The sequence below is a fragment of the Oncorhynchus mykiss genome, chromosome 13, assembly GCF_057628025.1.
Source record: "Oncorhynchus mykiss isolate SJ-2025 chromosome 13, ASM5762802v1, whole genome shotgun sequence".
Lineage (NCBI taxonomy): Eukaryota > Metazoa > Chordata > Actinopteri > Salmoniformes > Salmonidae > Oncorhynchus > Oncorhynchus mykiss.
In genome coordinates, this window is record NC_143034.1 from 26,272,572 (window position 1) to 26,286,773 (window position 14,202).

The following is a 14,202-nucleotide window of genomic DNA, read 5'->3' on the forward strand; positions in this document are numbered from 1 at the left end:
GGCTGTAATCGCTGCCAAAGGAGCTTCAACAAAGTACTGAGTAAAGGGTCTGAATACTTATGTAAATGTGATAGCAGTTTTTGGTTTTTAATACATTTGCAAAATGTTCTAAAAACCTGTTTTTCTTTGTCATTATGGGGTATTGTGTGTAGATTGATGATGAAAAATAACAATTTAATCAATTTTAGAATAAGGCTGTACCGTAACAAAATGTGGAAAAAGTGAAGGAGTCTGAATACATTCTGAATGCACTGTATATGGAGTATGTGGCTCTATATATGGCTTTGGTTTCAGTCACAAGAACTGCATTTATTCAAGTATGAGCAAATCAGTTTGAGTAAGTTATGACTACTTGACTTTGCCACTCAGTTGAACTTAAACATATTACACAGTCTAGTGTCATTATGTCAACAATCATCAACCCATTGTGTGAATGCTTCTCGCTTTCTGGAAAGTTCAGGGCTACCTTCAGGACTACTTTCAGTTTACATCCACCGACACCAATCGAGTCTCTAACTCGTCTAATCGCTCTTTCTCCCTCCTTCTCCCTCTCTTCTCCCTCTCTCCCCCTCCTCCCTCTCTCTTTGTCATATCTGAATATGAGTAATGAGTCAGACAATAGCCTCTCGCCATGGTCACGCCACTCACTCACCGGCAGAAAAAAATTGTCCCCTGATGCTGCCTCACCCCTCACTCTCACCCTCCACCTGACTCATAACAGCTCACCTTGTTTTGATGTCTGACAGAGGCCAAAGCCGACAGAAGACAGAAAGCCTCAGATGACAAAAGAGACAGTAGCTAGCTACCAGATACAGTAGTTAAGTGATCTCTCTCTCTGTGTGTGTGTGTGTGTGTGTGTGTGTGCGTGTGTGTTTTCTAGAAGTCTCTCAATCTAAGACATGCAAATAATGAGGAGGAATAGCTCTAAGGGACCACTGCAAGATAAATGAAGGAAAGGGGAAAGAGTAGGAGAGAGGGAGTGAGGAAGGAAGGAAGGGAGGGAGGTAGAGAGGTTGCCTGACGACTCAAACTGAATTATTCCGCTGCTCGTCTGAGACTGCCATCATTGAGGCTATTTGTCGTGATGTCAAAATGAGGGGTGTTGTACAAAACAAAGTCATCAGTGATTGGATCATTTCTAACCAATCAGGTGATCAAAGCCCGTTTTCAAACCCACTGCTTTACCCATGTGTGTTCTGGCTCTGGCCCAACCCATCGATTTCTGGGACCAATCAAAATGGATGGAATTTGTTTGCATTCAAGAAATCGTCTGGGAGGTACTCGGATTCAGACTCATTGCGGAGAATAAACTAACGCTCGTGGGCGTGGCGTAGCATTTAGCTGGAGCAAGGAGTCTGGGTAGTCAGGTAAGTAGAGAGGGGGGTAGGTAAGGAGAGTGAGCGATTGAGATTGAGAGAAAAGGAGGAAGAGAGAGAGAGGGAAAGAATGAGAGAGAGAATGAGAGGTACGCACATATATTAAACCTGTATGCTGTATAGACTGAGTGTACGAAACATTATGAACACCTGCTCTTTCCATGACATACACTGACCAGGTGAATCCAGTTGAAAGCTATGATCACTCATTGATATCACTTGTTAAATCCACTTCAATCAGTGTAGATGAAGTGGAGGAGACAGGTAAAATAAGGATTTTTAAGCTATGAGACAATTGAGACATGGATTTTGTATGTCTGCCATTCAGAGGGTGAATGGGCAAGACAAAAGATGTAAGTGCCTATGAACGGGGTATGGTCGTAGATGCCAGGCGCACCGCTTTGTCTCAAGAACTGCAACGCTGCTGGGTTTTTCATGCTCAACAGTTCCCTGTGTGTATCAAGAATGGTCCACCACCCAGAGGACATCCAGCCAACTTGACACAACTGTGGGAAACATTGGAGTCAACATGGGCTGGCATCCCTGTAGAATGCTTTCGACACCTTGAAGAGTCCATGCCCTGACGAATTGAGGCTGGGGGGGGGGGGGGGGTTGGTTCAACTCAACATTAGGAAGATGTTCTTAATGTTTTGTACACTCAGTGTATATGCATGGCCAGGTGCATCTTATAACTACAGCCAAAACACCTCCCAAGTTACACTAAGTACCTCCTCAGGAAAGAAAAGAGAAACATTCATTATTTATCAGATGTGAAACATTAGGCGCAAATGGCTCTGGCTGCAAGCAAGGCATTTATTAATGGTAATGGTCATTCTCAAAATTGCTATAAATCGCAGGTCTGGAATATATATTTTACATATTACCATCTCCTGCCTCAGTAGTTCATCAGTAATTACCATCATCAGACAGCGTCTCATATATTAGACGGTTATTTATTCTTAAAACGGCAACGCTTCATTCCCTTGGACTAGAATCTTGATGATTCATCGCCACATATGTTATACCTTTGATGCCTTTTTCCGAAAATACTGTAGTGGATATCAAACCCCTGAGTCATGGTGAAAAGGAATTAGTCAAACCCTCGGTCTAAGGGTATATAATACACGTTTAGCCTTTGTTAAGGTGCAGATGACTGTTTATCAGGGTTCACCTCTGTTGGTTTTTCTTTCTCCTAAAGTTATTGGAAGGGATGCCGGGCCTACATTTAACGGACGAGGAGCTTCAAGGGACTTAGGGATTTGTCCTCTAAAGTCCCCAAACTGCATCGTAAAATCCTCATGTAGGGCCACCTGAGCCACATATACAGTAGGACTCTATATTGAGTATATTGAGTGTATGGCACTATATATGGAATATATGGAGAATATTGAGAATACAGTATGGCACTATATATGGAGTATGGCTCCATATACAGCAATATGTAGTAGATTGAGTATATGACACTATATATAGAGTATATGGGGTATAGAGTACATGGCTCTAGTCTCAGCCAGAGAAACTCAATGTATTAAAATAAAGCACATCGTTGCGTAAGTTATGAACACTTGACTTTGCCACTTGTCTAAACTCCAATATATTAAATAGAATCAACAATCATCAACCCTCATAGTTTAAAACCCACTCACAATCTTAGTTGAGGGCTATCATAAGTTTAAATCCACTGACAATCCACAAAATATGCTAATCAAGTCTCTCTCTCTCTCTCTCGCCATGGTAACGCGACTCACTCAACTGCAGAGTAACTAGTCCCCAACTGATGCCACCTCATCCCTCACCCCACCGCCTGACTCAGAAGAATTATCATTTAATTACCATAGTGAATTATTGTAATGTTTGTTTATGTGTCAATTAATCCCATAAGGGATGGGGTTGCCAATTGACGATTTGACACGAAAAAAAAATAAAAAAGATAATTCATTCATAACAGCTCATCTTGTTTTGATGTCTGACAGAGGGCAAAACAGACAAAAGACAGAAAGCCTCTGATGACAAAAAGAGACTATAGCTAGCTACCAGATACAGTAGTTAAGTGATCTCTGAGTGGGTGTGTGCGCGCGTGTGTCAGTCAGTTCTCTCTCCTCCCTCTCCTCTTACCTTCTGGTCATGGCTGTAGGCAAGGATCCAGTCCTCCTGCTCGGGGTGGAAGAGAAGGCTGAGGATGTAGAAGCTGAGGCGGTACTTCTGATAGGTGGCTCCCTCATCGGAGCTGATCAGCAGGCTGCTTTCCACCTCCGGGTCAGTCAGAAGCATGATCTGAATGAGAGCAGACAGAAATAGAATCAGAGCTAGCCATGGAGGGAGCTGGTCCTGGAAGAATGGGAGATATTATAGTTAGCTTGGGAGTGAGGCTTAGTTTGAATCAGTGTTGGATAAAGATTTAAATGGTATATATTTTGGTAATCCATGCAGTGAAGGCTTCTCAGAGGAAGGGGAGGACCATCCTACTCAGTAAATATCATAAAAAATTGTGAAACATTAAAACAGTTATCCGTTTTAGATAAAACTATACTAAATGTATTCACGTCACCAAATAGTTTATTAAAACACACTGTTTTGCAATGAAGGTCTACAGCAACCTCAACAGCACTCTGTAGGGTAGCACCATGATGACCTCGGTGGACAGCTAGTTTCCGTCCTCCTCTGGGTACAACAACTTCAATACAAAATCAACCCCTTCCATAGACTTACATAGTAATTGTGACAACTTCCAGGGGACGTCCGTCTGCTTCTGCAGCATGAAGCGACATGTTGTCCACCCAATCAATCAAAGGATCAGAGAATTAATCTAGTTCTGAAAGAATAAGCTACAGCTAGCTAGCATGGCAGTTTATAAAATGTGGTGAGTAGTAGACTCAAAGAAAGAGAAAGCCAATAGTTGAACAGTTTAACAAATGAATTTCGTTATAAATGAAAAAGCAAGAGAGAGAGAGCTATATTTTGTTGTATTTTTTTTCACTTTCACTTAGCTAGCGAATGCAGCTAGCTAGTTTAGCCTGCTCAAACACCCAGCTCAAACAGAGAGGGATGCTATGTTAGCTAGCTGGCTATGGCTATCCAACACTGGAACTCTTCCAAGTCAAGGTAAGCTTTTGGTTTTATTAATGTATTGCTACCAGGCCCCATCGGTGTAACTGCTAAACTGCTTGCTGACTGTACACTGTACTGCATGATTGTAGCAGGTTTACTAACATGTTAGTTCTAGTAACCATGTTGACTATGACGTTAGTTAATATGGTGACAATGATGTAGGCCGTGTGTCGCGGTTGGCGGTTACAATATGAAGGTTTGGCTTAGAAAGGTTTTTTCGCCTGGTCAAAGACAGCTAATGTGTTGTGTACTGAAGTCCACAAGCGAAGGGAAAATGTGAGCGGAGGAGAGCGTGTAGATGTGAGAAGGAATTATACAATGAGCAAAATTATCATGCTGTTTGTATGTGGCTGCTATGAAAGTGAACTGTGTTTGAATGTGATTAGGGTGTATTCATTTTGCCGATTTTTTGGAAAAACATTTCTTAAACGGAAGCAAACTTAACGAAACATGGATAAACATACCTGAATTTGTCAAACAGAAACTCTTGTTTGCAACTGTTGGACTAATGATTACACCCTAGATCAACTAGAGTCAAGAGTGTGCAAAGTATTGAATGTGTCACTGTCTGTCACCTTGATTACTCCAATTTTCCTCTCAACCTTTGCAACTAAGTTGTAAACTTTCATTGATAGGTTAGATTGTAGCAACCTCATGATGGGAATAGGGAAAATTCTAGTATCATGTAGTAACCTAAACCTATCGATTTTACATTGAGCTGATAACAGAAATAAGGCCATGCTCATCCTCCCTCATCTTAAACATCGCGACCACCACTGAATCCATGTGATAGGCAGCTTGAGAGTTTTAAGTTGCACGATTGAAAAAATAAAATAATTATTCGATTATATGATTTGATTATAAAGTCTACATTTAATAACAGATATAATGTCAGTAATTTGCGGTTCTAAATTGGCGTCTTTAGACTCACTGTCATCTCCCGCTTGTTAGATATCTCAATTATAAACCTGTGTTCCGCTCTGCTAGATCCTAATTACTGTTGTACAGACAGTCTTTTAAACCACCTTTTGCCTATCTTGTAGCGAGTGTGTATGGGTAACGCATTCAGATTGCTCTCCCTCTCTCTCTCTTTCTCTTGCGCTCTGTTCAGTCAGGCTTTGAAAGCTCTAATTTCCCACAAGCTTTGTTCTTTTCTTGGAGGTTCACAATTTTTTCCCTGTGATTGTGCCAAATGAGAACAAAAACACATATATCAAAAGATATAATCAGCAGCAAATGTAATTGAATCAGTCATCCTGAACACTTACATAACCCCTTATCAGTAGCACAGTGGGAAGGAAGTAGAGTGTGTGTGTGTGTGTGTGTGTGTGTGTGTGTGTGTGTTAATAAAACCATGAACTGATTGGCATATATTATCCTAACTCATCCATTCCAGTAGTGTACACAATTTCAGTGTCAGACAACGACTCTGAAACCTCCACAGTTTCAGTGTCGAGACATTGTGGAACCGTCAAACCGTCGAAGTCTAGGAGTCTCCTCACACCACCATATTTCTATAGTTCACCCTTCCCCAGCCAGACCACTGATAACATTACGCTAGCAAATTGTCATTAATGACACCAGTCGTGCATGGATCACACTGCTATGGAACCATACTTACTGGGTTATAGAGGATAGAGAAAAAGCTAACGGAGTAGGGAGACACAACCTTCAACCAACATCCCAAGGTGATTTTAACAGGTTCCCCTGTGTCACATGACAGATGTCTTTCCAATCAGTTATCACTCTTTCTCAGTTTTTCCCCATTTGACAAATCTCCTAAGTTTCCCTGATTACCATCAATAGCGGTGGATTTGGGAATGGGGCATGAGCTAAAATGCCCAATATACTTCCAGCAGGAACCATTGGCTATATAACATAGTCTCAGCCGCGCCTGCTCAAGCTTGCTAAGTCATTTGTCAAACTATGCATGGTAATGGTAGCTATAGTGGGCCGACCCCAAACACAAGTTCATCAATCACAGTGAGCTAGCTAGCGTAGCGCCATACGTGATCCACATGCTGACCAATCCAATCAAATATCAAATGTAGCACCCAACAAGGTTTCTTTTTTACATTCCATTCACAATTACCACTTTGTAAGAGACAGTATTTTAACTCTGGGCACTATAAAAACTTTTGTCTGCTCCTATAAATATGGAAACAACACCCTAGTGCGATATAGTCCTACTCTAGCCTAGCCTATGTAGGCTAATGCAGCTATTGTGATACAGCCCTATTCTAGCCTAGCCTATGTAGGCTAATGCTGCTATTGTGATACAGCCCTATTCTAGCCTAGCCTATGTAGGCTAATGCTGCTATTGTGATACAGCCCTATTCTAGCCTAGCCTATGTAGGCTAATGCTGCTATTGTGATACAGCCCTATTCTAGCCTAGCCTATGTAGGCTAATGCAGCTATTGTAAAGGGAGGATTATAAGCAGTTTCATCAATTTGGGGAACACTCACAACAACTTATTTCAATAATATGTTTTTGGAATATGGAAATCGATATATCCTAGTGCGACGTAGAAATGGATTATGAAGATTCTGGTGAGCTTCTCGGGGATGTGGTTGTATCTGATTAGTTCCACTTATAACCTTCAGATGAGAGAGAAATGAGGGGAAGAGTTGGACAGATGTGGCTGTGAGGGAATGAATCCTGTAGGAGTTGTGTTGAATACTATATTCCCGCTTCATAAGATGACATTAACCATGAGCGGTAAACAGGGCAATGAAGTTGCCAAGTATTCAGCAGTTATACTTTTATCTAAATACTCAACTTCACTTAACATGGATAAGCCTTTAGACTTATGTTAGCTCGGAGCTTTACCTTGTCATTTTACATATTTATATAAAACTGTGTAAAAATGTCAACAACGTCCTCATCATGCAGAATTACATGACTGTTTGCTTAGACAGTAGCTGTATCTTTAGATAAGCCATCTTGGAGCTTTACCTTGTAATTGAACAGATTTCTATAAAACTGCATGGAAATGTCAACATCCTCTTCACACAACATGACATTACGGTGTCATGTTTAGGCAGGAAATGACAGACTGAACATGTGGACTCAATCAACGTTTCCAATGGCAATTTCAAGAAACCATCACACTCTGGTCAAAACAACTCTGAAAATGCATGTCCAAATGTTGCGTAATGCTTTGCTTGTTAAATCCTTCACTTCTTGCTTAATTAACAGAGTTTAGGAGAAAAAGAGAAAAATGGAGTCTGAAGGAATCATGCTGACCCTGAAATGTTCTCCATCAGAGTTCCATGCTCTTTAATCCACACTTAAACGCTGGCATTTTGTTCATTTCTACACTTCACACTTTCCCCTGATGGGGCACGGGGAAAAGAGAGGGCATGCCTGGAATTGCTACATTTGTGTGTGTGTGTGTGTGTGTGTGTGTGTGTGTGTGTGTGTGTGTGTGTGTGTGTGTGTGTGTGAGTGTGTGTGTGTGTGTGTGTGTGTGTGTGTGTGTGTGTGTGTGTGTGTGTGTGTGTGTGTGTGTGTGTGTGTGTGTGTGTGTGTGTGTGTGTGTACGTATGTGCGTGTGCACGTATTTAGTTTATGAAGCCAAAGAGGTTCAAAATGACCAAAGGATAATGAAGCAGCCACCAACTGCAAGACGTTTAAGAAGTGTGCGATGAATAACACAGTGAGTTAATAGCCGTGCAGCAGTAAATACTCAGTGATAGAATATTAATGAAATTAGGCCCATATTTTCCATTTCACCCCAGTCACAGTAATTGGATTGTGAAGACTCTCTCTAAATCCAAGCAGTCGGTGCCCCAGCGACAAATATATTCTCTTTGCACTATAGGAGGTTCAAATGGCAAGATTTCAATGAAGTTCATGGAGAGGAGTAGAGGGAAAGTAGTACTCACTAAATTGTAGCTCCTAACAACAGACCCCCACTTTTAGGCTGACATGTTGCTACTAGTTTGACTACCCAGACATGATTATGAGAGTTTGAATGGGCAACATGACAGATGTCACTTCCTGAAAACCAGCAGCAGGTGCATTTGTTGTTGAACAGAAAACAATAGGAGTTGCTTGTTCGACTAATGTCATCCCATGGACGGTCGGTGACCAGTAGGTGAACTCCTCAGACAAAAAAGTTAGTCTTGACTGTCTCTTTCGCCTTGTAGAGAGCGTCTGAAGAGCAGCAGAGTAGTGTAGAAGCCATGAATCAGCCACCATCTAGTGGCCCAAGTAACAATTACACAACACCCAACATAACTAGACCAAGGGTCTTCAACCTTTTCTTGCCAAGGGACCCCCCTCCCAGGCAAACCAGCGACCCAGGAACCCTCATCATATGTTAGGAAAAACGTGTTTCTTTCACATGTCTTGTCTTATCATCAGATGAATGATAATGGCAAGAAGAAGTAATTAACATTTTATAATGAATATATTTGGTGAGGTTTCTCTACATTTTGACTTCCCCCCACATTATAATTGGAAGAGGAAGTGGAACTCCAAACACATTTTGGCTAAGAGCACTTGCGTAGCGCACTTTCTCTGGACCCCCGCAAAGTCAGCCCCTCAGTGTAGACTACCGATCGCTGTCCGTGGTTCTGAAATTGCAACGTCTATGTGGCTGCCTATCGATAGGCTATCAGATTGGTGCTAGTGCTTGTAGTAGCCTATAGCTTTGCTTTAATGGATACATGTTTTATTTGGATTGTCATTTTCTCATGTTGAGCCTAACACTTATGTTTCACTAAGCTATAGGCCTACAGTGTTGCAATGCTGCTGTTTAGAATGCTGTCTGGTTGCAATAATGTATTTACTTCCTCAGTCATTAAAGTAGGACATTCAAACGTTGCAGATTGTGAAATGAATGTTCCATGCAACAACATACTAATCAGTAACCAATTTATGTTTTTAAATAGGATACAACTGTCCTGTAGCCCTAAAAGCCTACCTTTGCCGTCCTCACGCTCTCGTGCAGCTTGGGTAGAACGTAAAACCAGTCTATTAATGCCAATGATCAAAACAATAGCTTACTAGGGATTGTTTCATTATACAGACAATGCAGTCTAGCCTACTAGCCTATCTATAGCTATATACAGTACTTAGCATGGTAGCCTATATATATTACACACTGGAACTCGGACTCCACGCTGTGGGCTATCCGTCTCATCACTTGTAGGCTTTACCGTCAGCTTGGTTTTCTGGGAGAGGAGGAGGTGGAGGCTCGACACTCTCACTAGAGGAACTTGTCACTATTTGCAAAGGGAGGAAGAAGAGGAGGGCCCTGCTATAAGTCCACTCTTATAGCAGGGCCCGGGCAGGGAGGTCTCAGTCTGGACTGGCAGGCTGCTAGTGCTAGCTTCTGCATAACTAGGCCTATTAGCTTCCACCTGGTGTTTCCTCATTCGAGGACAAGGTGGTCATTTGGCATGAGGTTGGTCAGATAAAGCTTTTTTTGCAGCGTTTTTGTGGACCACTTGGCTTTTTGTTCATCCACCATCAACAATGCACTCACTCTCCATCCGAGTGCGACCTGATTCACCTAACTGTTTTGAATTTTTGATAGCCAAATAGGTGAGGAGGCCGAGGCGGGCTGCCACCTGCACTGCTCGGTAATAGGCTAATTAGATGCATGCCAACTATATAGTCTGTCTGACTAACCTACTACTATGTAGATTGGACAATAAACACTTCACTTGTTAGATGTGGAAATTAAAAAGGAGGGTTACTGTCAAAATCATTTCTTAAAAACATGGAATTTAGACATACAGTGGGGAGAAGTATTTGATACACTGCCGATATTGCAGGTTTTCCTACTTACAAAGCATGTAGAGGTCTGTAATTTTTATCATAGGTAAACTTCAACGGTGAGAGATGCTGAAAATCACATTGTATGATTTTTAAGTCATTTATTTGCATTTTATTGCATGACATAATAATTTGATACATCAGAAAAGCAGAACTTAATATTTGGTACAGAAAACAGAAATACAGACATTTTGGCCCACTCTTCCATACATACCTTCTCCAGATCCTTCAGGTTTCGGGGCTGTCGCTGGGCAATACGGACTTTCAGCTCCATCCAAAGATTTTCTATTGGGTTCAGGTCTGGAGACTGGCTAGGCCACTGCAGGACCTTGAGATGCTTCTTACGGAGCCACTCCTTAGTTGCCATGGCTGTGTGTTTCGGGTCGTTGTCATGCTGGAAGACCCAGCCACCACCCATCTTCAATGCTCTTACTGAGGGAAGGAGGTTGTTGGCCAAGATCTCGCGATACATGGCCCCATCCATCCTCCCCTCAATACAGTGCAGTCGTCCTGTCCCCTTTGCAGAAAAGCATCCCCAAAGAATGATGTTTCCACCTCCATGCTTCACGGTTGGGATGGTGTTCTTGGGGTTGTACTCATCCTTCTTCTTCCTCCAAACAGTTTAGACCAAAAACCTATATTTTTGTCTCATTAGACCAAATTACCTTCTCCCATGCCAATGACCATCTGGATGATCCAGAGGAGGAAAACTTCAGACGGGCCTGGACATGCGCTGGATTGAGCAGGGGGACCTTTCGTGCGTTGCAGGATTTTAATCCATGACTGCGTGGTGTGTTACTAATGGTTTTCTTTGAGACTGTGGTCCCGGCTCTCTTCAGGTCATTGGCCAGGTCCTGCCGTGTAGTTCTGGGCTGATCCCTCACCTTCCTCGTGATCATTGATGCCCCACGAGGTGAGATCTTGCATGGAGCCCCAGACCGAGGGTGAATGACCGTCATCTTGACCTTCTTCCATTTTCTAATAATTGCGCCAAGTTGTTGCCTTCTCACCAAGCTGCTTGCCTATTGTCCTGTAGCCCATCCCAGCCTTGTGCAGGTCTACAATTTTATCCCTGATGTCATTACACAGCTCTCTGGTCTTGGCCATTGTGGAGAGGTTGGAGTCTGTTTGATTGAGTGTGTGGACAGGTGTCTTTTATACAGGTAACGAGTTCAAACAGGTGCAGTTAATACAGGTCATGAGTGGAGAACAGGAGGGCTTCTTAAAGACAAACTAACAGGTCTGTGAGAGACGGAATTCTTGCTGGTTGGTAGGTGATCAAATACTTATGTCATGCAATAAAATGCAAATGAATTACTTAAAAATCATACAATGTGATTTTCTGTTTTAGATTCCGTCTCTCACAGATTAAGTGTACCTATGATAAGAATTACAGACCTCTACATGCTTTGTAAGTAGGGAAAACCTGCAAAATCGGCAGTGTACCAAATACTTGTTATCCCCACTCTAGGTGTGAGCGGGACGGTCTCATCAGCCCCCAGAGCTTGCGGGAGTTTCTTTTGCACCAGTGGCGAAGAGCAGCTGTTCAGCTGGTTAAACAAAGGTTCGCCATGTGTTGGAGAAACTGTATGTCCGAGTTGAGAAAGCATACCAGCAGCCAGCGCCACTTGCTGCACTGGTAGCCTTTAACGCAGGTGCTTTTCAAAGCCTATGTCAAATAGTCCAGTGAGTGTAATTGGCTCCAATGAGTGTAACTTGCTCAATATTAGGAGTTGAGAAATAAAGTTGACATCATTAGAAACAAGATAATATCCTATTTTCTACTGTAGGTATGTCATTTTAAATGTGTTTATTCTGTTGTTGCAAGCAATATTCATACAATTTAATTAAATTAAAGAATATATATTTTCGCAGTCCCCCTGCAGTACCTCCATGGACCACCCCAGAGTTTTAAAATAACTTCCTCTGTTTAAAACTTAGCAATTTGGCCATTCGACAGTTCTTTCTGCATCAGCTGGTCAGATAGTCCAATTTATATTTGGAGTTAGGGCGATTCCAAAAATGTGTCCAAAAAGAGAAGAAAACTCCCCAGCAAATACGTTTGAGTTTGATGGATAGGAAGTGTAGGGGTTTTTCATGAGGAAAATCATGAATAGAAACCGTCCAACTTGGCAGGAGAAAAGGCAGCAAGATCATAGTGAGTAAATCTTATAAGACATACTGCTCTTGAACTACAGTAAATCAGAATGTACATCTATCTACTGTGAGTGAAATGTTCCAATATTCACATGGACATTCTATATTAATGTCTTAAGAATGTTAATCTTAATAACGCTATTACAACTGAGATAATTGTCCACCGTGCATTTTAATTACTGACAGAATGGCTTCAATTTCCTCTGTATGCCTGTCTGGAATGAATAAAAATGGCCTCCTCTTTCCTTTGTGAGAAATCTCAGTGTAACACACTCACTAAGACCCAGGAAAGATAATACATTGTTAATGAAAAGCCCTGCAGTGCCTTGGAGAGATCATTTCTTCCTAATGGACTTCACTTTCTTCATCTGCTAATACAATGTACTGTCCTAGCGCTTACTAAAAATCTACCTAAGGAGTTCTCGCGGTTGATTCCTTGAACCCAGGGCATAACCTATTTACGGAGAACATGTCAGCAATGGAAAGGGATTGAATGGGTTTAACTACAGGGTTATGTTCATTTAGGGTAGGTTTTAAAATGTTTTACAAAGGAAAACTAAAATGAGCATTTCTTAGTGGACAAGTCCCAGGTAGTCTCTTCCTCGGTTTCGGTCCGTTTTCGAACACAATCCAGGTCTTGCTTTGGATGGGAGACCGAGTAGATGCCTAATTGAGGCTATGGGCAAAAGGGCAGTCAAGCAGGGACAAGGTCTGGCGTGGGAAAAGAAGTGAAGTCTTCATAAGAGGCTAATAAAAATGTCAGCCGGGAGACTTGGGATGCTCGGGTAAAGGTCTCACCAAAATGAAAGGGGAGCCAAGCGGGAGGAAGAGAAAGAGGGACATTGAACAAGTGAGAACACACTGCGGCAAATGGTGCATGGACCATCTTTTTGGATTTGGCTGTATCATTATTACCTCGTCATTAGTTCACCTCTTCATTTCACCCGTATTTGATCACTCCCTTAAAACTTTGTCTTGTCTTTGCATACGGTATTACCGCTCTCTATTCTGGACTACATAATGAGCCCTTCTCTTTTCTTTCCCTTCCCTGATGGAGTCCACCAGCCAACCAGGTGCTGCAACACTTTGAACTCTCCTTATTAAACACAAGTACTGTCTCTCGAGCCCAGGCATTTGAAGTCGAGACTAATTGACTACCACCTTGACATTTCCACTGCACCCCGGCCCGGAACCTCACCAACACTAACATTGCATCTTCACACTGGCAGTAATTGGGGCTTTATGACTCCCATCCTAGCCCCTACCACCCAACACACACACAAAAACACATTGGAAGATATGGTGGAGTGTTGTGTACAACAAGCTAGTCGGAGCAAGTTGGGGATCGATGCATAATATTAAGCATATTAATGATAATCCTGTTTGCGTTGCACTTGTTGCCTCTAGAATGGAAAAAAATATGTAAATTATATTTTTGGAGTGCAGACCCTCTACACTGCATCACATAATAATGAGGTAATACAAGGAAAGGCACGCAACACAGTTTGAGGTAGGTCTACTTGAAGGGCAAGGAAGCATGCCGTTTTGCCACTACCTTGATTTTGCTTTGTCTCAAACAATCACGATACGTGGAACATTAATAAATCATAATGGAATGTAAGATTAATCGCATGTGGCGTCATGAGATGTGATCTGTGTGAGATTGCGGAAGCACTCCAAGGGGTTCTCTCTCTCTCTCCATTGGCTTCTCCCTCCCTCCCTCCCTCCCTCCCTCCCTCCCTCCCAGCCTGCTCATGGGCCTTAGTGTTCTT

General features: G+C 42.2%; 1 protein-coding gene across 6 annotated transcripts in view; it reads right to left on the reverse strand.

The window, feature by feature from the left end:
* LOC110485789 (VPS10 domain-containing receptor SorCS1) overlaps positions 1–14,202 on the reverse strand; it is a 157,530-nt gene that overhangs the window by 52,313 nt on the left and 91,015 nt on the right. For all 6 annotated transcript variants that reach the window (XR_005035469.2, XR_016485773.1, XR_016485772.1 and 3 more), the window contains exon 4: positions 3,492–3,650. Coding sequence is in view for 2 of the 6 variants with exons in the window: in XM_036940436.2 (XP_036796331.2) it covers positions 3,492–3,650 (159 nt within the window). In the remaining 4 variants the exon portion in view is untranslated. The remainder of the gene's footprint in view (positions 1–3,491; positions 3,651–14,202) is intronic.